The sequence below is a fragment of the Oncorhynchus nerka genome, linkage group LG24 (assembly GCF_034236695.1).
Source record: "Oncorhynchus nerka isolate Pitt River linkage group LG24, Oner_Uvic_2.0, whole genome shotgun sequence".
Classification (NCBI taxonomy): Eukaryota; Metazoa; Chordata; class Actinopteri; order Salmoniformes; family Salmonidae; genus Oncorhynchus; species Oncorhynchus nerka.
The window spans coordinates 33,732,502-33,759,687 of NC_088419.1; the positions used below are offsets into that span (position 1 = coordinate 33,732,502).

The 27,186-nt window shown below is 42.1% G+C and overlaps 1 protein-coding gene across 2 annotated transcripts; it reads right to left on the bottom strand.

The window, feature by feature from the left end:
- Positions 1-1,211: 1,211 nt before the first annotated feature.
- On the bottom strand, positions 1,212-25,534 carry LOC115107887 (protein sel-1 homolog 1-like). Of its 2 annotated transcripts, none has more exons than XM_029631622.2 (21): positions 25,023-25,534; positions 24,726-24,769; positions 24,223-24,418; positions 23,429-23,596; positions 22,568-22,673; positions 19,857-20,019; positions 16,295-16,348; positions 15,767-15,826; positions 15,570-15,651; positions 14,833-14,987; positions 13,926-13,982; positions 13,566-13,634; positions 13,334-13,411; positions 12,862-12,924; positions 9,983-10,070; positions 8,165-8,313; positions 5,683-5,848; positions 4,982-5,056; positions 3,819-3,991; positions 3,607-3,735; positions 1,212-3,366 (listed from the first exon to the last, which is right to left on the bottom strand). In XM_029631622.2, the coding sequence occupies exons 1-21, from the start codon at positions 25,075-25,077 to the stop codon at positions 3,127-3,129; spliced, it is 2,370 nt and encodes a 789-aa protein (XP_029487482.1). In that variant the 5' UTR covers positions 25,078-25,534; the 3' UTR covers positions 1,212-3,126. The 2 variants fall into 2 exon arrangements, with proteins under 2 accessions (XP_029487482.1, XP_029487481.1); XM_029631621.2 differs by having other exon boundaries at positions 4,982-5,059.
- Positions 25,535-27,186: the final 1,652 nt, after the last annotated feature.

Here is a 27,186-nt window from a genome sequence, read left to right on the forward strand (position 1 = left end):
TTCTTTGCCCTCTTTCACACAACCGAGCAATGCTCAGATGTAAAAAATAAATAAAAATAAAAGATCCAATACAAATGGATTTACTCCCTTCACAGCAGAAATAAGTGCCTCATTGAATTGTTTTCCAAACAAGGATACTGATTCCTCATCTCATAGAGCATCATTATATTAATAGGAGCCTTGATTGGGAGAGATAGTGGTGGAGTAGTTGTTGTGATGGCCAAATATCAACTGAACACATGCTATGATTAGTACAAGTTTTACTGGCTAGAATAATTTACCAAACTAAAAATTGTTAGCTGACATGGGTAATTGAGTGACTGACAAAATAAACTGCTGATGCACAACCACATTTTGAACTTGCACCTCGTGTACCATTCTAACTTAACGGTAAGTTGAGACGGGGCCCCCATAGCATGACATAAAATAATTCTCATGTCCAACAGCTGACTTTACCATTGTCCTTAATAGGGTTGGGTGGATTGGAAATCAATCAGGAATCTAAAAATCCTTGTTGGGGGAAAAAAATGTTTTTTTATCCCACCAAATCTGGTCATGTTCATTACACTTAAGTAGATGGCGAAGGAATACCAAAAGCAAACACATTTTCCTAAATTGGTTACTGTAACAGCTGTATAGTCAGTTATCAATTGCCCAATGTGTTTATAACCTGTTGTCATTATTATGACAGAGAAGTCAAGAGTCACTATAACCATAACATACACTGAGTGTACAAAACATTAATATTGAGTTGCACCCCCCCCTTTTGCCCTCAACAGCCTCAATTCGATTGGCCTCTAAAAGGTGTCGAAAGCGTGCCACAGGGATACTGGCTCATGTTGACAACAATGCTTCAGTTGTGTCAAGTAGGCTGGATGTCCTTTCGATGGTGGACCATTCTTGATACACATGGGAAACTGTTGAGCATGAAAAACCCAGCACCGTTGCAGTTCTTGACACAAACCAGTGTCTTGCCCATTGCATAAATACACAATCTGGCCGGTACTGGCAATCCTTCAAAGAATTGAGAAATATGTGTAAAACTTATTTGAAAATATAATAAAATCAGATTTCACTTAACACTAGCTGACTATACAGGATATCCATAGAAATGCTGGAAAACTGAAATCATTAAAAGGGTTGTACTTCCACTACTCTTCCCTTACAAATGAATGTAGAGTCTGGCCCTATTACTGATAACATTGATAGAATGAATTTAATCACCATTTTATTTCTGCAGGTTCTCTGTGTCTCCCTCACTGTGACAATGTACTAGATGTTAATGGGGGAATTTTACAGAATCATTTTGAAAAACGCCAATCTGGGTTTTTCCTTTCGGCAACTGACAGACAATGAAGTCCTTGATGTGCTGTTGACATAAGACATGAAGAAACATACAGGGGCCGACCATTTGGCTCTAGGTCTGCTCAAGTGTACAGCGTCCCTCATTGTGGGCTCAATAACCCACATCTTTAATTTAACACTTATCAGGAAATCTTCCTAAAGTGTGGAAATCAGCTTATGTGATGCCACTACATAAGGGAGGCGATTGCTGTGATCTTGACAACTTAAAGCCTGAGCCGAGGGAACCAGAAGCTGGAGAAGCAAAGACCTGCTCCATAGGGGAGGGGGTCGGGCCAATAGTCACACCCCGATTATGACCCTGAGTGGAACCATGTATAACAAAGTCAAATAGTCAGTGCTTTCTCCTAATGAGTCTTGACAAAAAGGCTTTGCATGAAATCTCTTCCTGTTGCAGTTCAATTTATCAAACCAAACAGTTTAAAAATAATTAAAAATTAAACATGGTTCCACAAACTATCAATTACTCGTAGATGGAACAAGCATCAATGCATTCACTCAGGATTTTGGTGTAAGGGAGCATCTATGGTGGGGATCAGCATTCTACAATATTATCTCAAGGATATTCTCTGTATTAGGCTATATGGATAATATATCAAGAATTAAACCTTGAGACACAGAATCATGCGCTGCAATGAGGAAGGAAATGGGGTAGCTAGTGAAGGGGTAGCAAAGGATTCTCTATCCTTCATTCTGATCCTTGACCATACCATAGCAGAGCTGAAATGACTGACAACAATATCTTTCATTACTTGATCCACTCAAACAAGTAAGTTGACCAAAATTCAGCTACGTACTGAAAGATTTTGAACTGGATGTCAAATAAATGAGCACGTTTATGTTTACTTCATTAATTCAACATTTGTGCTAACTAAGGATATTCGCTAACAAAATAAGTTGCTGAAGAAAACTGCATTGAAACAACTCATGTTTGCTAAAGAAATATTTGCACACAAAAAGCTTTAACGCTTGCTAATCAAGCAAATGTGCTGACAAAAGCATGCTGGAAAAAAACTAGCTTGATAAAGAATCATTGTTTATGAACAGAACATGCTTACAAAATGTGTTCTTAACAAAACTTATTTGTGAAAAATATTTCGCTAAAGACAAGGAGATGAAGATAACTTCACATGCCCAGTTCTGATTGCTGCCACCTGACGAATATGTTGGTATTGCAAGGTTTATGTAGACATCTGGAATCTTATTTTCCGATAAGTAGAGTTGTAACCTTAAACTCGTGCATCAAATCTGAAAAGGAAAAGCGGAAAAAAAATCTGGCCATTGTTTCCGAAGCCCAATCGCTACTAGAGCGCACAATACAAGACCGTTTCATTCCCAGATCGGACGATAATTAAGAAGATGCCTCGATCGCCCCACCTGGCTAGTTCTGAGAAGTGATTCTGCTGCCGGTACCCTGAGTCACACACTAAGAGGTTTCGAGTCTATATTGTCTTTTCTACAGCCTCTGTTCCATGGCCTTGTCCATCAACCTACTCCACTCTCCCTCTCACCGATTCCTTTCTTCATTCTTCAACTTGGAAGGTCTGAGAGCATTGACAGAGACAGAGAGTTAAGTAGGGCGAGTCTGGCCTGTTCAGTAGCCTACAGTCTGTGGTCAACATGCCGGAGTCAGGAGGGAAAAGGTGGTGCCCAAGATGGGAGCATGTTAGTCTGCCTTTACCCACCCCCCCAACCCCCCCAGAGAAGAGGGTATAGGTCAGGATATCACCTTCCCTTTCCCTCTTCCCACTCCATCTCTATCGCTCACTGCTGCGCCTCTTCGGCCTCAGGCTGGGCCTGGGCCTCAGGTTGGACCTCCGGCTGGGCCTGCTCCTGAGCAGGCCTGGCTGGGGGAGGAGGGGGCTGCGGGGGCATTGCCTGGTGTTGTCTCTGACGGTAGGCGATGACGGTGCCTAGCAGCAGGGCGATTACCGTCATTAGGTAGAGGTCCCACTCAGGGCCCAGGAGCTGGTCCAGGTCCACCTGACTGACCACCTCACTCATCTGGTGGAGGGGGGAGAGAGATGATACAGGGTGGGAGGGGAGAAAGAGAGAGGGTCGGTCAGAGGGAGCAGAAAGAGAGAGAGAGCATTGACTACATTGAAAAAACATAGTACAATCCCATGAATCCTGTACAAATGTAATAAATTAAGTTAGCCTCAAACATTGAGCCTGGCCCCCATGAGTTGAAATGAAACTCCCAGAGGCACCGGGTCCAGGAAGTGCTCTGTACTGTACACTCACGTTGAGGTCGTGCAGGTATTGCAGGGTGTAGACCAGGCCCAGTTTACACAGAGCCAGGAAGACGGGCACCTGAGCTTCGGGACTAGCCTCAGCAGCCATGTCGTAGAAACGCTTGGCCAGGTGGATATCCTACAGGAGGGGGGAAAGTAAGGGGTTAAACTTATAGGGTTGCATGTGTGTATGAATGAGTTTGTTTATGTGCGTGTGCCCACCTGTTTGATGCCCAGGCCTTTCTCGTGCATGTAGCCCAAGTTGAACATGGCCTGAGCGCTGTGCTGCTGCTCTGAGGCCAGCCTATAGTGGATGACAGCTGTCTCGTAGTCCACGTCAGTACCATAACCATAGAAGTGGTAGTCCCCCAGCTTTATCCTAGCCACTGTATAACCTGGGTAACAAAGTTGAACATACAGTACACACGTTAGTACCAGTGGTGTAAAGTACTTAAGTAGTACTTTAAAGTATTTTTACTTAAGTCGTTTTTTGGGGTATCTGTACTATTTATATTTTTTGACAACTTTTACTTTTCTACATTCCTAAAGAAAATACTGTACTTTGTACTCCATAAATTTCCCCAGACAACCCAAAGTACTCGTTACACTTTGAATGCTTAGCAGAACAGGAAAATTGTGAAATTCACACACTTATCAAGAGAACACATGGTCATCCCTACTGCTTATGTTCTGGCAGACTCACTAAACACAAATTGATATTTTGTGAATCATGTCTGAGTGTGCACATGGCTATCCTTACATTTTCTTAAAGAAGGGCACTGTCTATATTAAACCCTTTGCTTAATATAAGGAATTTGAAAGTATTTATAATTTTACTTTTGATACCGAAGTATATTTTAGCAATTACATTTACTTTTGATACTTAAGTATATTTAAAACCAAATACTTAGACTTATCAAGTAGTATTTTACTGGGTGACTGTCATTTGAGTAACTTTCTATTAAAAAAGGTATCAATACTTTTACTCAAGTATGACAATTGGGTACCATAACCGTAGAAGTGGTAGTCCCCAAGCTTTATCCTAGCCACTATATAAACCGGGCGCAGTTTTTCAAACCAAATATCATGGGCTCATATACCATGATCTTTGTTTTAGCATATAATGGGATCCTTCCATTTGGTCTTAAAACTGCGTCTAAAAATGAGGGACCACATCTGAAGGGGAAACAGAATTTAACACAACTCAGGATCATTTGGATTTGGATTAAATGTTTTGAAAAGCTTGGCCCTGGGCAACACAGTTGAAGATACAGTCTCCCCCAGCTTCATCCAACTGTCCTCCCCTACAATTACTGAAGGGTACAAAGACCAGCTCAGTACAGCAAAAATATGGAAGGGTGATTTATGAAGGAGGCTCAACCAACCCTGTGCTGCTGCTCTGGTCCAATGGAGGAGGGCTCGAGGGTATGTCTCGTTCTCGTTGAAGATCTGGGCCTCCTCTACTTAAAACGAAACACGCGCACACACACACGGTTCAAATACAAAATGGCACCAACTGGTTTAACATCATCGTAAGTGCTTATTAAACGCATTCACAAAGGTCATGTCTGTAAATAGATATCAGAAGGGCTGCACAAAGAAATGGATTGTTTTGGCATGGTGTCGCAATTTCTTCATATCTAAACAACCACAGGGGATTCATTGCGTTCCAGTGATTAGCGTTCTGAACCCATTACAACAGATGGCGGGCCACAGACAGTCCCTAGGCCATATGCTTGGTTCACATGTTACAGGGTCACAGTGCTTTCTGGTGATAGAGGTAAGTGGAAGCACTGGTGTCTTACCAATGTACATAGAAACAAATTTCCTCCCGGAGCGTGTAGTTGTTCCCCTCTCCTCATTCATCTAAAAAAGGAAGGATCATGGCTCCCTTATGCCCATGCTTACCGCAATCCAAATGCTTTTGAAGCCTTGCGGGGGAGTGAACAAGTGCACAGTTCAGGGAGAGAAACATAACTGGGCTGAGGTTCTAAGATGGTTGCTGCTAAACAGAACAGAACTCAAAACTGTTCCCTGTCAGCTATCTAGGGGATTCTTATGACAAATATTGTGTATTTGTTCTTACTCTGGTCCAGGATGAAGGCCACGTTGCTCTGCGCCACTTCGTAGCCCTGCTCGGCCAGCAGCAGGTACTGCACCAGCGCCCCATCCATGTCGCCGTCCTTGAAGTTGCCGTAGGCTGCCATCAGCCTGTCCGACCAGCGCCCACGCTCACACACATTCTTGAAGAGCTGCCCGCAGACATACATATGAAGACACAGAGACAGATGCAGTTAGAAACAAGAACAAAAGGCAATTTGAGGTGGAAATTGCACAATCACAGATCTAGGATCTGATTACACAACGCCTGATTTGAACTTTTACCATTGGGAGGATAAAAATTAACCCAAACCTGGTTGTGGATCAATGGCTAAAGAATGGGTAAGTAGGTTTTGGATAGACAATGACTGACACGGAGTAGCAAATGGCTAAATAATTAACTAATGGATGACGGCTAATGGAGGACAAATAGCTAAACAGGTGGCTAATTGGTTCATGCCTAGCTAGAGGACGGATTAATGCATTGATCTAATGGATAAAGGTTAACAGATGGCTTATTTAAGCAATAAGGCCCAAGGTGGTGTGGTATATGGCCAATATACCACGGCAAAGGGCTGTTCTTAGGGACGACGCAATGCGGAGTGCCTGGATACAGCCCTTAGCTGTGATATATTGGCAATATACCACAAACCCTGGGATGCCTTATTGCTATTATAAACTGGTTACCAATGTATTTAGAGCAGTAAAAACAAATGTTGTCATACCCATGGTATATGGTCTGATATACCATGGCTATCAGCATGCAGGGCTCGAAACACCCAGTTTATAATGACGATTAATACACAGCTAACAAAAAGCTAATTAACTGTGAAAGGCTAGCTAACGGCTAGCTCCAAGGTGGCTAGTGTAGCAGGGTTGCTTGATACTTATTGGCTAATTAACTGAAGCACTGGGAGTCTGAAGTAGCTAGCTAATTGCTAATCCTACAGCTTTCCAATTATAGAGCGCTATCTAAATGGCTAGTTAATGGCTAATGCTGTAGCTAGCCAATTACAGTGCATTCGGAAAGTATTCAGACCCCTTGACTTTTTCCACATTTTGTGGTTACAGCCTTATTCTAAAATTGATCAAATATTGGTTTTCCTCAATATGTACAAATGTATTAAAAATAAAACAAATACCTTATTTACATAATTATTCAGACCCTTTCCTATGACACTCGAAATTGAGCTCAGGTGCATCCTGTTTCCATTGATCATCCTTGAGATGTTAATACAATTTGATTGGAGTCCACCTGTGGTAAATTCAATTGATTGGACATGATTTGGAAAGGCACTCACTTGTCTAAACAAGGTCCCACAGTTGACAGTGCATGTCAGAGTAAAAACCAAGCCATGAGGACGAAGGAATTGTCCATAGAGCTCCGAGACAGGATTGTGTCGAGGCACAGGGTACCAAACAAACGGCATTGAAGGTCCACAAGAACACAGTGGCCTCCTTCACTCTTACATGGAAGAAGTTTGGAACCAGCTCTTCCTACAGCTGGCCGCATGGCCAAACTGAGCAATCGGGGGAGAATGGCCTTGGTCAGGGAGGTGACAAAAAACCCGATGGCCACTCTTACAGAGCTCAAGAGTTTCTCTGTGGAGATGGGAGAACCTTCCAGAAAAACAACCATCTCTGCAGCACTCCACCAATCAGGCCTTTATGGTGACGGAAGCCACTCCTCAGTAAAAGGCACATGACAGCCCCCTTGGAGTTTGCCAAAAGTCACCTAAAGACTCTGTGAGAAACAAGATTGAATGCCAAGCATCACGTCTGGAGGAAATCTGGCACCATCCCTACGGTAAAGCATGGTGGTGGCAGCGTGGGGATGTTTTTCAGCGGCAGGGACTGGGAGACTAGTCAGGATCAAGTAAACGATGACCGGAGAGAGATCCTTGATGAAAAACTGTTCAGGACCTCAGACTGGAGCGAAGAATCACCTTCCAACAGGACAACGACCGTAAGCACACGGCCAAGACAACGCGGGAGTGGCTTCGGGACAAGTCTCAATATCCTTGAGTGGCCCAGCCAGAGCCCGGACTTGAAACCGATATAACATCTCTGGAGAGACCTGAAAATAGCTGTGCAGCAACACTCCCCATCCATCCTGACAGAGCTTGAGAGGATCTGCAGAGAAGAATGGGAAAAACTCCCCAAATACAGTGGTGACAAGCTTGTAGTGCCATACCCAAGAAGAATCAAGTCTGTAATTGGTTCTAAAGGTGCTTCAACAAAGTACTGAGTAACGGGTCTGAATACTTATGTAAATGAAACATTTCTGTTTATCAAATTTGCCAAAATGTCTAAAAAAACAAATTTTTGCTTTGTCATTATGGGGTATTGTGTGTAGCTTGATTAGGGGGAAAAATCTATTGAATACATTTTAGAATAAGGCAGTAATGTGAAAAGTCAAGGGGTCTGTATACTTTCTGAATGCATTGTTAGTACAGCAGCTAGCTCACCTCCACGGCGGTGTGGCAGGAACGCAACACGCCGGTGCCTGTGGCGTGCATCTGGGCCAGGTTGTAGAATGCCAGAATGTGCCCTGCCTGCGAGGCCAGATTGAAGAACTTGAAGGCCTGCTTGTAGTCACGCTTCACCCCGATGCCATCTGGGGAGGAAGAGGAGGAATGGATAGACAAAAGTGAGTGAGATACCCAACAAAGAAAAATGGTGTGCACGAGGAGAAAAATTGCGTTTCTGGGATTTTGTTTATGGGGTGGCCAAGGGGGGACCAAAACCAGTCATGGGTGGCCAAGAGAAATCAGCTAATTGTATCACAAATAGCATTGAAAATTGGCTTAAACTACGATGTATTTTATTTAATAGTCTAGGTGCCTACTTTGTTTCATGTTTAACAAAAGGCTGCCCACCAAATTTAAGCTCACAGATCAAATACAGGGCAAAAGAAAACATGTCAAATGGGGGTATGTACTGGTTAAAAAAAGGAAAGACTTAGCTGTTTAATGTTGTTACTGTACGTCTCAACTCTCATTAGAAAAAGGGAATAACACCCTGCTGAAACAGGAGCAAACGGTGAACAGTGGTATTGACGAGAAAGGCATCCGTTTCAGTAGTGCGAGTCACGGCTCATAATGGAGAACGCATGATTTATTTTAGAAAATGACCTCGCAACTCAAGTAGACAATTGACAAGGACTGCATATCATCAGCAATCATTTCTGTAAATCAGCTGTTAACGATGATGTGCGGAGCGCTTCATATCTGTAGAAAATCATTTATGCCTGTACTAGACTATGGGGATATTTTATATATGAATGCTTCCACTCAGTGTTTGAGATCAATTGACACCCTTTACCATGGCACTTTAAAATAAATCTCAAACTGCAAAGCCCTTACGCACCACTGCACTTTGTATACCAGGGTTGGCTGGCCTTCTCTAGTCACTCGTAGGCTCAGGCACTGGTATACTTTTATTTACAAAGCCATTTTGGGTTTACTACCTTTTCATTTGGGCATTTTTATTGTTCAGAAATGTGGTGGGTACTCTCTTCGTTCGCTGGACTTTATCCTGCTAACTGTTCCAAATGTCCGAACTGAATTTGGTCAAAGGGCTTTTATGTACTCTGCGCCATCGTCTTGGAACGACTCACAAATACTTTTAAATTGGTATTTTTAAAATCACTGATGAATGATGTTGAGACTGATTCCCTGACCTGTTAATGTTTTTAAATAGGCTGTTATTGATTTTGTTATACTCTTGTGAATTCTATGGTTTTTACTAGATTACTTGTAGTTTTTCATGTTGTTTGTCTGTAATGATTTGGTGCTGCCTATCTTGGCCAGGACGCTCTTGAAAAATAGATTTTAAATCTCAATGAGCCCTTCCTGGTTAAATAAAGATTAAATAAATATATTTGAAAAGGTGTATATCCCTTCTTACTAACTTTACAGCATTGTTGCGTTAGACAGGCGTATTTGTTCAAATGTTTTCACTTTGATGATCAGGACCTGTTAGTGGTAGTTTTGTGAAGAGAAAAACAAGACATCGTTTTCCAGTGAGGGAATTTTTTCTGAACCAGATTGACAGCACTCTGACCTAATGAGAATGGGGTGGCACTAAGGGTGGCCAATCATATTCCATGAGTAGCCGTTGACACCCCGCTGATAACACCCCTGCTGCAAAGAGTGCAGAGTTGGGAGCAGAACGTTGGTGGGCAACTAACATTGCACTTCCAGGAAACCAAAAGGGGTAAGGCTGCTTTATACAACAACAGAAATAAAGGGGCGCTCTATACACACATACAGTCCCACACTCACTGTAGTACATGGTGCCCAGCTGAAGCTGTCCATCCACCCAGCCCTGCTCTGCTGCTTTCTGGAAGTACTTCAGTGCCAACTCGTAATTCTGGAGGATGGACACACACACAAGATTGTGTAAATCACACAGGAAATACCGACATACAGTGCATTCTGACCCCTTCACTTTTTCCACATTTTGTTACGTTACAACCTTATTCGAAAATGTATTAAATTGTCCCCCCCCCTCATCAATCTATATACAAAATACCCCATAATGACAAAGCAAAAACAGGTTCAGAAATTTTAGCAAATGTATATTTAAAAAAAAGGAAATATCACATTTGCATAAGTATTCAGACCATTTACTCAGGACTTTGTTTGTCTTCTTGGGTATGACGCTACAAGCTTGGCACACCTGTATTTGGGGATTTCTCCCATTCTTCTCTGCAGATCCTCTCAAGCTCTCTCAGGTTGGATGTGGAGCGTCGCTGCACAGCTATTTTCAGTTCTCTCCAGAGATGTCCGATCGGTTTCAAGTACGGGCTCTGGCTGGGCCACTCAAGGACATTCAGAGACTTGTCCCGAAGCCACTCCCGCGCTGTCTTGGCTGTGTGCCTACGGTCGTTGTCCTCTTGGAAGGTGAACCCTCACCTCAGTCTGAGGTCCTGGAGCAGGTTTCCATCATGAGCTCGCTGTACTTTGCTCATCTTTTCCTCATCCTGAGTCCCTGAAAAAAAATAAAGTCTCCCAGTCCCTGAAAAACATTCCCACAGCATGATGCTGCCACCACCACGCTTCACCATAGGGATGGTATTAGCCAGGTGATGAGCGGTGCCAGGTTTCTTCTAGACGTAACGCTTGGCATTTAGCCAAATTAGTTCAATTTTGGTTTCATCAGACCAGATAATCTTTTTTCTCATGGTCAGAGTCCTTTAGGTGCCTTTTCGCAAACTCCAAGCGGGCTGTCGTGTGCCTCTTACTGAGGAGTGGCTTCCGTCTGGCAACTCTACCATAAAGGCCTGATTGGTGGAGTGCTGTAGAGATGCTTGTTCTTCTGGAAGGTTTTCCAATCTCCACAGAGGAACTCTGGAGCTCTGTCAGTGCCCATTGGGTTCTTGGTCACCTGCCTGACCAAGGCCCTTCACCCCCAATTGCTCAGTTTGGCTGGGCGGCCAGCTCTAGGAAGAGTCTTGGTGGTTCCAAACGCCTTCCATTTCAGAATGATTGAGGGCAGTGTGTTCTTGTGGACTGTCAATGCTGCAGAAATCCCGTCTCGGCGCTCTACAAAAATTCCTTTGACCTCATGGCTTGGTTTTTACTCTGACATGCACTGTCAACTGTGGGACCTTATATAGACAGGTGTGTTCCTTTCCAAATCTTGTCCAATCAATTGAATTTACCACAGGTGGACTCCAATCAAGTTGTAGAAACATCTCAAGGATGATCAATGGAAACAGGATGCACCTGAGCTAAAATTTCAAGTCTCATAGCAAAGGGTCTGAATACTTTCCAAATGCACTGTAAACCTAAAGAACATGGCTGCTGGATTCTATTGCCTATACCAATGTCTACAAAAGCTCAATTTAGGAATGTAACCACAGGGCAAAGCAGGGACAGGCAACTGTCGGATCGATCAATTCCACCCCCCAAAAAAATGTCAAATTAAAGTGGGGGTCTCAACTTACTGTTGAGAGTTAGAATAGTAAAATACAAAAAAAAGGTGAAATTTGGTTGTGCATCAGCAGTTCTCTATGTCAGTCAGTAGGCAGGTTTCCATTGCTTTTGTCAAAATAAACCTGGGTAAATGTCGCAAAAATAATAATTGCATCATGGTAACAGCAGACATAGGAGAAGGTTTGTAAAGATCAACAGCATTTTTATTCATTCGACAGGGGTGTACTTTTCTTTTGTTAAACTTGCGACAAATGGAAACTGTTTATCGAATAAATATTTGCTGAATACTTTAAGGTACGCAGGGCACGTGATATCATTTAACTGAATACTTTTGAAGAGACACAGGGCACGTGATATCATTTAACTGAATCCCTTTGAAGGTACGCAGGGCACGTGACATCATTTAACTGAATACTTTTGAAGGGACGCAGGGCACGTGATATCATTTAACTGAATCCCTTTGAAGGTACGCAGGGCACGTGATATCATTTAACTGAATCCCTTTGAAGGGACGCAGGGCACGTGATATCATTTAACTGAATCCCTTTGAAGGTACGCAGGGCACGTGATATCATTTAACTGAATCCCTTTGAAGGTACGCAGGGCACGTGATATCATTTAACTGTAAGCTACACTCCACATTTCATTCTAAATGCCTACTGCTTGCAAAATAAAATGTAACTCTAAAAATAATGTTTCTTTGCAGGACAAGGATTGTTCTGACTTTCAAGAATGCCTGAATTGCTTTGCCTTGCTTTTCTGGTTGGCAGAATGCAAGTTTCACCATCCAATTATTACAGATCTACGATACGTTGCCACATGATAATTATTAGAATATGGCAAATATTGGTCAATTATAGTATTCTATCCATGCTGGCTTTCGCAGGTTACCTGAGACATGAAAGATCGGTGGGAGGGCACACAGGCAGTCGCCAATTTATTAATACACAATTTGACTAAACGGGTAATGGCAAACACTTCAACTACTCCTTTTTTATTTGTTTTTGGGTGTGACGTTATTACGTCCAGTTGTTTTTATCAACACAACATATAGTCTAGCGGCCAGCTATATAAACTTGAAGTAATCATAGTCGAAATACCAACCGGGGCCCCGATTGATTTTGTTTGTCACTCTCACGCAGATATCATATTAAAAACTGCAAACATTTGTCTCCACCCCATAGCAAAATGTGTAGAATTGCAGAGTGAGAGCGGTCACTCACCACTGGCACACCTCTCCCGTACAGGTATGCCATGCCCAGCCCACTCTGCCCAACAGGGTTACCCTAGGGGACAAGAACAGCGAGTAGCGACATCAAAGAGACAGAAACCACCCAAGACACAACAATAAGTATTGAAAATAGTGCACTCTTGAAAAAAACACACACATATATATATATAAACATGTTAAAATGTACTATTAATATAACAGATTGATCCTGAAATAGCATGTGCATTGAAAATCTATGTACAGTATAGGAATGTTTCTGTCCTACAGTTTGACCACGATAAGTAGAGGATTGTTACATTCAGTACAGGCACTGTGGGCTATGTGCAAGATATCCATAGGAGTGAATGGTTTGATATTAGTCAAAAGGAACCAAACATAGCTATATAGATATTATGGATGCCTAACAATCCATGGTTGGACCACAGATATAGAATGTCAATTCTAGTCAAGGTTTGGTTACTCACCAGGTCAGAGGCCTTCTTGAAGTACTGCAGGGCAGTCTCATTGTTCTGAGACAAGTACTCACTGCCCTCCGAGTACATCTGAAAGATAGTGAGAGAAAAAGAGAGTGAAGAGAACAAATGAAAACAGAGTACGAGAAACCACTGAACGGTAGCACAGCCACAGAGTAAGGTAGAGTTACTTGCTTATTTCGCCACAGTGCTACAGGCCTATAAGATCATGTAATAATCTTACCTTCCCAAGGAAGGCCATGGCGTGCGTGTTCCCAGCATTCGCGGCCTGGTTGAAGTAATCATAGGCCCGCTGTCGACAAAAAAACACATCTCCACACATGAACTTCACACTAAATACAGGAGTCAGCATGACAGAGCTACAGATGTAGGAAAATAATTATAACGTTTTTTTAGGGTCGATACATTTTTTTTGTTAGGGAAAATCAAGTCTGAAATTTCTAAGTGGATATGACAAACTTCAGAAGCCTTTTTAAACTTCAAATACACTACAAGTTTAACATTTCCTGCAAAGGGTGATCAAATTAAGCTCCTGCACCTGTAGTGTTTGAACAAGGTTGAAAATGGGTCAGGGAAAGGTTACCTGGTGGTTCTGCTCCACCCCCCGACCACCGTGCAGATGCAGCTGGCCCAGTCCCACCTGTTGGGAGCAAAGCATGGGGTCATAGCACAAAACACCACGTCGGAGAACCAAATGGGCCCCTAAACCCTACATGGTGTACCATTTTGACCAGGGCCCAGCTTTTCAATCATTACCCGCTAACTCATTATCATGCTATATTCATGCAATCACCAGAGAAACTTTAAAATGAGATTAGAATATTTCCATCAACTCCCACGAGGAACGGCATAATGCCTCGCTGCCAAATATACTCCTGAACTCATCATTTATGGAATTTTTCATTCTCCCTGACTGTCTAGCTCACATGTCAGACAAGGCCCACGGGCCATCTGGCTAGTAACATTTATACATCATTGCGCAGGCTGGATTTGGGTTGTAAATTCATTTTGGCCCACTTACATACAGCCACCAACACACTGTACTACAAGTTCCAGCAAGCACTGCCAACATGCTGCGCACCAAATGGAAGTGCATTGACACATACCTCTCCTCCCAGACCCACCCACCTACGAGCCAGCCAGTACGCGTTCATATTGTACGTTTATAAGTGAACATTAAGAAGAACCTTTTATTTATTTATTTTTATCCAGTTTTGGTGGCATGTTGTTTTTTCCCCCAATATGGCCCGTGCTGCGATTGAATTAGACACCCCTGTCCTGGCTTTTATTTTATATAGTTAGTTCTTAAATATCACATTATAAGAAAAAATATATATAGGTCCATTAACTTTTTCTACATACTTTATACTTAGTTTTAGTCATTCAAGTTGACACGGAATGCCTTTTCCATCGCAAAGAATCCTAAAAAATGTCCTATGCAGAAAAAGAAAAAACCTCATAAGAGCAGTGTGCCCCATCTGAACCCTAACCTGGGCCTGGACATCTCCCTTCTCAGCCAGGAACTGGTAGTACTGGATCAGGTCTTCCTCCAGCATGCCGCTGGTAGAGCCCGGGTTCTCCACCTCGTCCAGCAGACGCACCCTCTGCACTGCACTGCCCCCAGTCAGGGACACGTCACTGGCCACTGGAGGTTAAGGAGAGAAAGAATGAAAAACTCACTGCTCTTTGCATAACACCTAAGGAAAGCCTCAGGACTCAAATCTTGCTGCCATAAACTTGCTCTGTGAATCAAAAAGTTACTTTTTTGAATGCAGCCTTTCCTTTTGTCAGTTTGCAGCACCTACAATGTAGGGCTTTTCAAATGCAGGTCTTCTCAATTCAAAACACTAACCAGGTTTCCATCCAACCTTTTTATGCGAGTCAAGTACATGTTGGATAAAACATTTCACGACAGGCCTGATGGAAACAGCAAATTTGTCAGTAAACACTCCAAATGTCGACAAAATGCTTTAGACAAGATGGGATCTTTTTTTGTGTCTGTAAAATGTATTATGCTAAGTAAACTTGGAGTCATGCGATGATATGCTGCGTGGTTCTCCCACGACGACTCTGGAAAGCATGTAGTTTATTAGGCAAACAGAGGAAATAAAATTACGAGAAAGTCACAGGGTGGTAAAAATGCACCGTGATGAGCTTGACAATAAATAGGTTATTATTCTGGTGACATGATGATCAATTCATTGGTTGAGAGGGGGTGGCCTCCTACCGTGATTGGCCACCAGTCTGTAGTGCGTCAGTGCTGATTCGCAGCTCTGGGGTACGCCCACACCACCCCAGTATCGGTATCCCTAAAGAGAAAACGGTAGCATAGGACGGAAAGGTCAATCATTATATCCAGAAGGAAGAACAAGAGACATTATAAGGCTTCTCTACTCAAAGATACAAAGAGCAGAAGTAGCTCACCAGAATCATATGAGCCACCAGGTTTCCGCCCAAAGCCCCAAAGGTATAGTAAACCAACGCCTGAAACAGAGTTGGAGGGTTATGCTTTACATTCCAGGCTTAGCAGCCAACTTTGACATTATCTAGGAAATAGAGCTGGGACGATAAACCAAAGATAATCAACACCGACCAAACTGACAACTTACTAGAGTAATATGAAGTAAGTTTGCTAATATCAGTAATTGTTAAATGGGACAATTGATAGCTACAACATTTAAAATAGTAGTAATAGTTAAGGGTTATATTTAAGTTATAGTTAAGGGTTATATAAAAAAAAGTAAAAGAAATTGTGGTGCACTGTAATGTTATAAACTCATAGTTGTACTTATTATAATTCAGTCAATTTATCGTAATATGGATGAGTGTCTATGTCGCCCTGCTCTACTACAAAAGCTACCTCTGAACAAACAGAGTTTTTGATCAGTATATAGGCTACGTGGAAAAAGGAGAGTTTTGGGGAGAGAAAGTGGAGAGGCTGGGTGTTGGTACCTTTGCTTGACTAGAGTTCACGCCTAACCCAGCAGCGTACAAGAAGCCAAGTGCCTATAGGAAGTACAGGATGGAGCGTTAGGTTACCTACAACCACACAGAGACGCATGAACACGAATGAAATCATATATGCATTCATCAATTGTCCGTTTTTGTCCGTCAAAAGTTCAATTCAAGTCTGTCGACTTCTTTTAAGCGAGTTGCATACGTAAAAAGACCTTTATTGTGCATTATTTGATGGGCTATCAACTCTGTTGTTCATCAACGAATGACTCCCATTGAAAAACCAAGGTCAAATCAGTAATTTTAACAAAATCTACATGCCGATAGCCTTAAGCAGCTACAGAGAATGTATAAATGGCCCAATAGGACTACAGTTGTAGGGATAGTGCGAGATTTGGGCAATTAATTAAAATGGTAGGAAGCATGAGATTTTACTCACCAAAGTAACACTGTGGTCAAACACTCAGTAACTTAGTCGTAGTCACGATCTGGTTACCTATAACTTTTTTTTAATGTGTATATTTATTTCCGGACACCTTCTAAACTACCCATAATATTTCTCAACGTCATATGGAGAATCTACTCTGTATTAGCTAGCCATGCAGACCAATTGCTGGCAGTGGTGAGCTACAAGCGACCAAATCACGTGGTGGTGGGATGTAAACAACAAATCAGATCCCCCACACGTGAGGGCCGCATGATCTAGCGTTACACAATGACTGGAAGTCAATGGGATCAGCTAGCTGATTGCGTCAACGCTATCTTATCCCGTAGACTTCCAGTCATTGTGCCAATGCTAGTTAGCAATCGCCACAGAAACTACCTTCAAACTGCATGAGACTAAAAATCGTATATTCAAGTGTTCATCTGACTGTGGATAAGTAGAAAATAATTGCCCCAGTCTCGCACTACCCCTTAAAAAGGGGCAACTTGACATCTTAGACAATTCCTGGAGACAACCTGAAACTCCATTGTCTCGATGACCACGTTTAAATGCAGACCAATATCCTCTCATTGTGATGATGTTTTCATCTTTGTCAAACAAATCACTAAAGAAAGTAGGCTACTTGCGCAGTTCGGTCCACCATAATTCCATAATATACAGTGCCTTGCGAAAGTATTCGTCCCCCTTGAACTTTGCGACCTTTTGCCACATTTCAGGCTTCAAACATAAAGATATAAAACTGTATTTTTTTGTGAAGAATCAACAACAAGTGGGACACAATCATGAAGTGGAACGACATTTATTGGATATTTAAAACTTTAACAAATCAAAAACTGAAAAATTGGGCGTGCAAAATTATTCAGCCCCCTTAAGTTAATACTTTGTAGCGCCACCTTTTGCTGCGATTACAGCTGTAAGTCGCTTGGGGTATGTCTCTATCAGTTTTGCACATCGAGAGACTGAATTTTTTTCCCATTCCTCCTTGCAAAACAGCTCGAGCGCAGTGAGGTTGGATGGAGAGCATTTGTGAACAACAGTTTTCAGTTCTTTCCACAGATTCTCGATTGGATTCAGGTCTGGACTTTGACTTGGCCATTCTAACACCTGGATATGTTTATTTTTGAACCATTCCATTGTAGATTTTGCTTTATGTTTTGGATCATTGTCTTGTTGGAAGACAAATCTCCTTGAACCATTCCATTGTAGATTTTGCTTTATGTTTTGGATCATTGTCTTGTTGGAAGACAAATCTCCGTCCCAGTCTCAGGTCTTTTGCAGACTCCATCAGGTTTTCTTCCAGAATGGTCCTATTTGGCTCCATCCATCTTCCCATCAATTTTAACCATCTTCCCTGTCCCTGCTGAAGAAAAGCAGGCCCAAACCATGACCATGACCACCACGTTTGACAGTGGGGATGGTGTGTTCAGGGTGATGAGCTGTGTTGTTTTTACGCCAAACATAACGTTTTGCATTGAAACCAAAATTGAACTTTTTGGCAACATCTGACCAGAGCACCTTCTTCCACATGTTTGGTGTGTCTCCCAGGTGGCTTTTGGCAAACTTTAAACAACACTTTTTAGGGATATCTTTAAGAAATGGCTTTCTTCTTGCCACTCTTCCATAAAGGCCAGATTTGTGCAATATACGACTGATTGTTGTCCTATGGACAGAGTCTCCCACCTCAGCTGTAGATCTCTGCAGTTCATCCAGAGTGATCATGGGCCTCTTGGCTGCATCTCTGATCAGTCTTCTCCTTGTATGAGCTGAAAGTTTAGAGGGACGGCCAGGTCTTGGTAGATTTGCAGTGGTCTGATACTCCTTCCATTTCAATATTATCGCTTGCACAGTGCTCCTTGGGATGTTTAAAGCTTGGGAAATCTTTTTGTATCCAAATCCGGCTTTAAACTTCTTCACAACAGTATCTCGGACCTGCCTGGTGTGTTCCTTGTTCTTCATGATGCTCTCTGCGCTTTTAACGGACCTCTGAGACTATCACAGTGCAGGTGCATTTATACGGAGACTTGAATACCCACAGGTAGATTGTATTTATCATCATTAGTCATTTAGGTCAACATTGGATCATTCAGAGATCCTCACTGAACTTCTGGAGAGAGTTTGCTGCACTGAAAGTAAAGGGGCTGAATAATTTTGCACGCCCAATTTTTCAGTTTTTGATTTGTTAAAAAAGGTTAGAAATATCCAATAAAATGTCATTCCACTTCATGATTGTGTCCCACTTGTTGTTGATTCTTCACAAAAAAATACAGTTTTATATCTTTATGTTTGAAGCCTGAAATGTGGCAAAAGGTCGCAAAGTTCAAGGGGGACGAATACTTTCGCAAGGCACTGTATTTTGCTCATGCTCCATACAGCCTACTTTCACCCCTAATTTAGACAACGTATGATTTCCGACATTTGGTAGGCAATATTATATTTTCTGATATTTGGTAAGGCTATTCGTTTGTCAACTACAGTTAGATACGTGCAGCTTCTCTTCTGTCATAACTTGTTGTCCTAGAAGACTAAATAAAGTAGTGCTCACCAGAATGTCTTACATTGATAGAATGAATGCATTAGTTACCTATTTAACACAGCTAAATTTGGCTTTTTCATTGAGGGACCAGGGAGTCCAAAACAATGGAAAGCTGGGTCCTGTGCAAAATGTCCAAATGTCATCAGTTGACGGTTAAGGAAATGAAAAGCTGAGACAACTTTGAAACACGTTTCTGATAAGACTTCAGTTCATCTTGGGCGCAAATACTGTCTGTTTGCATAACGGTGTCAAAGAAAACACATTACACAGGCATTTCTCAAGTGACGCTAAATGGGGGGGGGGGGGGGACATTTATCTTCTGTTGTATCATTTTACTGCAAGAAATACATAATTCTGCAGGAGTTAATATTATATAACGCTACATTTTTCAGTAACTATTCCATTTAACCCATATGAACATCAATTAGGAATATTCTGTTTATTCATGGATACTTGAACAGCTTATTCCCGAATAAGACATTAAGCGGGATATGAGTTATAACCCGGAATACGATGCACATGTAAAGTGGTCAATGAGACTACCCTGGATCCATTAAGTTTAAATAGGAATGTTCCATTACCATCTGAGCTTTGGGGGAGCCCTCCAGGGCCAGTTTCTCAAACAGCTCCTTGGCCTTAGGGATGTTCTGGGCCAAGTAGTCCCCAAACAGCATGGCGTAGGCCACCTTCTCCATGGCCTTGTGGTGGCCCTTGCCGGCAACCTTCAATAGCTTCTCATACAACCTGGTGAGGAATGAGATGAAGAATAGGAGGAAGGTTGTATTACAGTCTGAAATTAAAATATATTAAATTGGCATTTTGTGTCACTGGACAGATAGACACAACACCCCATAATGTTAGTGGAATTATGTTTTTAGACATTAAAAATGAAAAGCTGAAATGTCTAGAGTCAGTAAATATTCAACACATTTATAGCAATCCTAAATATATTGAACAAAGATATAAACTAAACATGTAAAATGTTGGTCCTGTGTTTCATGAGCTGAAATAAGAGATCCCAGAAATGTTTCACATGCACAAAGGCACCAATTTGCTTACATCCCTGTTGGTGAGCATTTCTCCTTTTTCAAGATATATCCATCCACCTGACATGTGTGGGATATCAAAAAGCTGATTAAACAGCATGATCATTACACAGGTGCACCTTGTGCTAGGGACAATAAAAGGACACTAAAATGTGCAGTTGTCACCACACAATGGCCACAGATATCTTAAGCTGGGGGAGCGTGCAATTGGCATGCTGACTGCAGAGATGTCCAACAGAGCCGTTTTCAGATAATTTAATGTTCATTTCTCTACCATAAGCTGCCTCCATCGTCATTTTGGAGTATTTGGCAGTATGTCTAACCGGCCTCACAACCGCAGACCATGTGTAACCACGCCATTTCAACTGTGCTGGGCAGACTGCGTGTATGGTGTCGTGAGGGCGCCCGGTTTGCTGATGTCAACGTTGTAAACAGTGTCCCATGGTGGCAGTGGGGTTATGGTATGGGCAGGCATAAGCTATGGACAACGAACACAATTGCATTTTATTGATGGGAATTTGAATGCAAAGAGATACCGGGACGAGATCCTGAGGCCCATTGTCGTGCCATTCACCTGCCACCATCACCTCAAGTTTCAGCATGATAATCCACGGCCCCATCATCGGATGTCCCGATTCTTCCATGGCCTGTTCTTCCATGGCCTGCATACTCACCAGACATGTCACCCATTGAGCATGTTTGGGATGCTCTGGATCGACGTGTACGACAGAGTGTTTCAGTTCCCGCCAATATCCAGCAACTTCGCATAGTCACTGAAGAGCGGGACAACATTCCCATAGGCCACAACCAACAGCCTGATTAACTCTTTGCGAAGGAGATGTGTCGCGTTGCATGAGGCAAATGGTGGTCACACCAGATGGTTCTGATCCACAGCCCTTACCCTTTATTTTAAAAAGGTATCTGTGACCAACAGTTGCATATCTGTATTCGCAGTCACGTGAAATCCATGGATTAGGACCTAATGACACTAACCTGCAAAAAAAAGAAAGTCATAGCTGTATTGAAGTGGGGTGTTTTTAGTGAATCTCTTAAGCAAGAGGAAGAACGATAAGACTACCGTAATTTCCGGACTATAAGCCGCTACTTTATTCACACTTTGAACCCCGCGGTTTATACAATGACGCGGCTAATTTATGGATTTTTCCCGCTTTCACAAGATTCATGCCGGCAAAAAACTGAGCACCGTCACATAATGTGACGTAAATCAAGTGCGCTCAAACTTCCCATCATTCTGATTACGGTAGTAATTTTGTCACCCTCATCATGGACACGGAGAAATGCATATGATATGAGAAATGCATATGATGCAGCTTTCAAGTTGAAGACGATCGATCTGGCTGTTGGAAAAGGAAATAGAGCTGCTGCATGGGAGCTTGGCCTTAATGAGTCGATGATAAGACGTTGGAAACAGCAGCGTGAGGAACTGACTCAGTGCAAAAAGACAACAAAAGCTTTCAGAGGGAAGAAAAGCAGATGGCCCAAAGTATTTGCAGCCACTCGACATCAGTGTAAATCGTGCATTTAAGGTGGCGCTCTGTGTTCAGTGGGAGGCTTGGATGACAAGTGGGGAGAAATCCTTCACTAAAACGGGCCGCATGCGAAGAGCAACTTATGGTCAAGTCTGCCAGTGGGTCCTGACAGCGTGGAGCATTGTCAAAAAATCCACTATCATCAACGGGTTTCGAAAGGCTGGACTGCTGCGTGTTGAAGGGGCAGCATGAGCTCAGCGGGGTATTTGCCTCCGGATGAAAGTGACGAGAGCGACAATGAAAACGATCCAACATCGAATGAAGCTATTCTGAGGCTATTCAACTCTGACACGGAAGGAGATGACTTCAGTGGTTTCAGTGCACAGGAGGAGGAAGATAGTGACCAATGACTTTCTTGGTAGGCTACTGTTTTAATTTTTGTTACAAGCCGTGTTTCGTTAAAGCCTATTTATTTTTGTTACAAGCCGTGTTTCGTTTAAAGGCTGTGTAAAGTTCATTTGTTTCAATGTACCGGTAGGCACCCGCGGCTTATAGACATGTGCGGCTTATTTATGTACAAAATACATATTTTTAAATAATTCAGTGGGTGCGGTTTATATTCAGGTGCGCTTAATAGTCCAGCAATTACGGTATGTGGGATTTCTAGAGTGTTCTTGCTGTCAGCAAGCACACTCATGAACATTAAAGGTGAACACTGTAGACGAGACAATGAAGAGGAGAAGAGTGAGAGCTCACTCTTTCTTCTGGCTCTTCCGGTTGGTTCCGTTGATCATGCGGAGGGCTGTCTGGTACTCCTTTTCGGTCTCCTCCGCTAGATGCCTCTGCTCCACCTGCTCTTCCGCTACAATATACAACACAACTAGAGTTGCAAAGAGGGTATATTTCTGGTAACTTCCAAAGTTTACCAGTAAACTACCAGATTTTTGTGTAACTTTCAAGGTTTTTGGGGGAATTTTATCAAATGGCATCTAGTGGCCTTTTTTGGTACTTCAAATTATCACAAGTATCTTATTTCCGGCCCTCTATGTGGCCTTATCACATGTAAAATATATAATAAAATTATTCTTAAAAAATAGAATGGCAAAGCTGTAAAACATCCTAAATATACCATTGGTGTTGAATATGAAGGTTTCATTATGAAATATCCCTTATAATTACACACTTATTTTACTATGTACAAATGTCTTTGTAAATGTTTTGGCGCCAAACTGGTGGCAGTTATGAAAAATTACAATAGCTGGAAGAGTTGCTTCATTGAAAAGTAAATAGAAAATAATTAGGCTATTTACTCTTTAAGAATAAGGTATTTCCACTAGAAACTCAAGACAATATGGACAGATATAAAAAATGAACACACAAATGCATCATTTTAAAAAGGTATTCAACTATAAAATCACCAAATGTACAAAGATTCTAGTAACTTTGGTAAATTGCAGGTATTTTTGCAACCCTAAACACAAAGCAACTTTATTCATCCGCCAAGAACAATTTGTTTCAGCCACGTAAGTAGTGTGTCCATGTCTGATTCCCTCTAAGGCAGAGAAACAGGAAAAACATCATTTATATTTACACATGTATGCTTTAAGGGAGACTTACTCTCACAGAAGCCCCATCTCTTGTCCCTGTCGTAGTCGTAGGTGGTGGCACACCACAGGCGGTCGTCCCCCCGGCCATCGGTGGTACAGTCCACATACTCCTTCCCCAGGAAGAGGAAGGGGAAGAGACAGGGCTTACCATTGGCTGTGCCGCCATTCACCACAGGAACTGCATCAACCAAAAATCACAGGGGCAGGGTGGTGTGTTTAAGCAAAAACACGGACAGTAAGCAGATGGCTGGTGATTAACATGTGGCAAACATCAACAAATTGAAGCTCAAATCTGTTATAAGTTAAGCTAAAGACTGAACCAGTCTGGTTAAATTATGAAAGAAACCCTACAGTACAGTGGCCAAATAGTGCATATACCCTTCACCAGAGTACTTTCAGAGACGTTACAGGTGCAAGCGTGTTTTAATTTCACATGAGGGCCAACCGTTTCACTGAGTGCAAGTTCAAAAAGACACCGCATTGTTGCCATGCTCAAGGCCAGGTGTCAGCAAAGCTTAGTTTGTCCCAGTTTCTCAAAATGCTTCCTCAATGTTCTCAGCCAAGATGTTGTCACTACAAACATGTTCCCAGTTATAGAGGTATAAATGTGGGGTAGCTGAAATCTATGGAGTGAAACTGTCAGTGGATTGCAGACAAATATAATTAATTACTACATAGATATGAAACATCTCCATGTAACATTCCACAATGACTTTATTAGTCAAGACAGACATGTCATAGAAATCAAACTGCAATGGCCACTAGTGACACCTGGCCAATAAAGGCTATCTTACGGATCCTTACCCTCTTTAGGCCTTTCCTCGACGGGAGGAGGTTGAGTGGGCAAGTCCTCCTTCTCTTCCCCCTCCAGCCCACCTTCCTGGACCCCACCATCGAGTCTTCTCTCCCCCTCTGCCTCCCTGGGGGCAGTCACCATTCCTGCTACAATCCTGGCACCTACTGGGACTTCATCCTCCTCAGAGTTGGGCTCATGGTAAGACTAGAAGGGGAAAACAAGCAATATGAGAGGATTGAGGGGTTACATGATGTAATTACTTATTATATTGTCATTAGCTTGAAGGTTAGTGGATTTGAGTGACTTTAAGGCTATACACGTGTTTTCTTATGGTTGGTTCTTCGCAAAGCAAATCTGCTTTTGCCATTTATAAAGCTAACCTATACTTTTGCTTGCATGATACCAAACAGCTTCTTATATAACATTTGAAAAACCTAGGTAGGCCTACTTTCACGTCTAAATGCAATAGAAAAGGGCACAGCAGGTTCATTTTTAAGTTACTGCTAGCTACCTTCAATTCAGGAGCATGATCATTATTCCCCTCTGGCTCTTCATCTGTAGAAAGACAACATCAAAGAAAAAAGTAATTGATTAGGTATTGTGCATCAGCTGACAAACAATATTCATCTAAACAAGACTACGTAGAATAAAGCACTTTCCTGCTGACAGTAATGATAACTGACGTTAGTGCCTCAGAAAATGACAAGCTTGCTAGCTACTGCAATGCTAGCCAGCACTAGCGTTACACAATCTGTCAAATAGTTAATGTTGACATCTACCTGGCTGACTTTTTTAATGTTTTACTTACCAGCTGTTGTTCCGTGTGAGAAAACTATTAGGAGAATTACCATAGGCAAAATCATCCTTGTAGTATTTAATGACCCTTTCGACAACAAGCTAACGATTGCTAGCCAGCTAATTAACCAAATTAGCTCCGTGGCTAATGTTAAACATTAAATTACAGGATTATTCTTCTCGTGCATACGCTTCTAACTAACATTCATTAGGACAAAGCCCACGAAATGAGGACAAAGCCCACAAAATAAATAATAATTGAAAGGAAGGTGCAGCTTAAAAAATATATATATAATGATTTCTAACAGCTAAAGTTAACATGCTAGCTAAACAAAAGCTATAACGTTAACGCCTGTAGGCTTCACTATGCTTTGATATAAATATTTCTTCAGCTAGTTATATGTACGTGTTCCTGGTCTTTGAAGCTTGTTAATAAATAGCAACGATCAGCTGTACTTAGCTAATATCGTTCGCAGTTTAAGACAACAGCTAGCAACCCCTGACCCTTGAACACCACTTCCTAATCCCTCCGATAGACCAATCCTAGACCACGATGACTGACATTGACCAATCGTTGATGGTAGAGGACATGTCATCCAATCGGGTGTGCACACACACGTTTCTTGCTTGTACAGTAGACAGATTCGTCCACGACAGTCGAAACACCTTCTGACACATATCGGGATCTTCTCTCATGCAAATGTCTGTGGCAAGCAATACAATGTACTTGGGAGCCCCCAAAGAGCAAATACTGAAGAACTACTAGCAAATTTTAGCATAATGGGTATAGTAAGCTACTGTTATCTGCCAAAATTAAGGAAACACTTAAGTAAATGAGGGATACAAAGTATATTTAAAGCAGGTGCTTTCATCCACAGGTGTGGTTCTTTGGTTAATTAAGCAATTAACATCCCATCATGCTTAGGGCCATTGCTGTACAACAGGATCTTGTTGCCATCTAATGCACTGTCCTATGCCGTGCCTTGGTGGTATTACTGTTGATGATATCTGGAAATGTGCATGTACACATTTGTTAACACTAGAATATTATTACCTAAAATGGATCAATTGAAAGTGTGGGTTCACAGCTCCGATCCAGATGTGTTGGTCATTACTGAGATGTGGTTAAGGAAGAGTGTTTTGAATACTGATGTTAACCTTTCCGGTTATAACCTTTTTCAGCAAGACAGATCTTCCAAAGGTAGGGGAGTGGCAATCTTTACCAAGCAACACCTTCAGTGCTCGGTTGTCTCCACCAAGTTTGTCCCCAAACAATTTGATTTGCTGGTTTTAAGTATTCAACTTTCAAATAGCACTTTGTTGCCTGTTGCAAGGTGCTATCGTCCTCCATCAGCACCGGCCTGTACCCTACCTGCCCTAAGCTCTCTCCTGGCCCCTTACACTAAGTCTGAATTTGTCCTGCTAGGTGACCTAAACTGGGACATGCTTCAACCACCTGACCAAGTCCTAAAGCAATGGGACTCCCTAAATCTTTCTCAGATTATTACCAATCCCACAAGGTATGGCTCCAAACACCCAGAAAAGTTTACTCACCTTGATGTTATCCTCACAAATAATCCTGATAGGAATCGGTCTGGTGTTTTCTGTAATGAAAACTTTTTAACCTGTCTCTCCTCTTTGGGGAGGTTCCCATTGCTTGGAAGGCAGCCACCATTCATCCTTTAGTTAAAGGGGAGATCAAGCCGATCTTAACTGATATAGGCCTATTTCTATTTTGCCCTGTTTATCAAAACTGTTGGAAAAACTTGTCAATAATCAACTGACTGGCTTTCTTGATATCTATAGTATTCTCTCTGGTATGCAATCTGGTATCCGCTTAGGTCATGGATGTGTCACTGCAACCTTAAAGGTCTTCAATGATGTCACCATTGCCCTTGATTCTAAGCAATGCTGTGCTGCTATTTTTATTGACTTGGCCAAAGCTTTTGATATGGTAGACCATTCCATTATTTTGGGCCGGCTAAGGACTATTGGTGTCTACGAGGGGACTTTGGCCTGGTTTGCTATCTACCTCTCTCAAAGAGGGCACTGTACAGTTGAAGGCGGAAGATTACATACACCTTAGCCAAATACATTTAAACTCAGTTTTTCACAATTCCTGACATTTAATCCTAGTAAGAATTCCCTGTCTTATGTCAGTTAGGATCACCACTTTA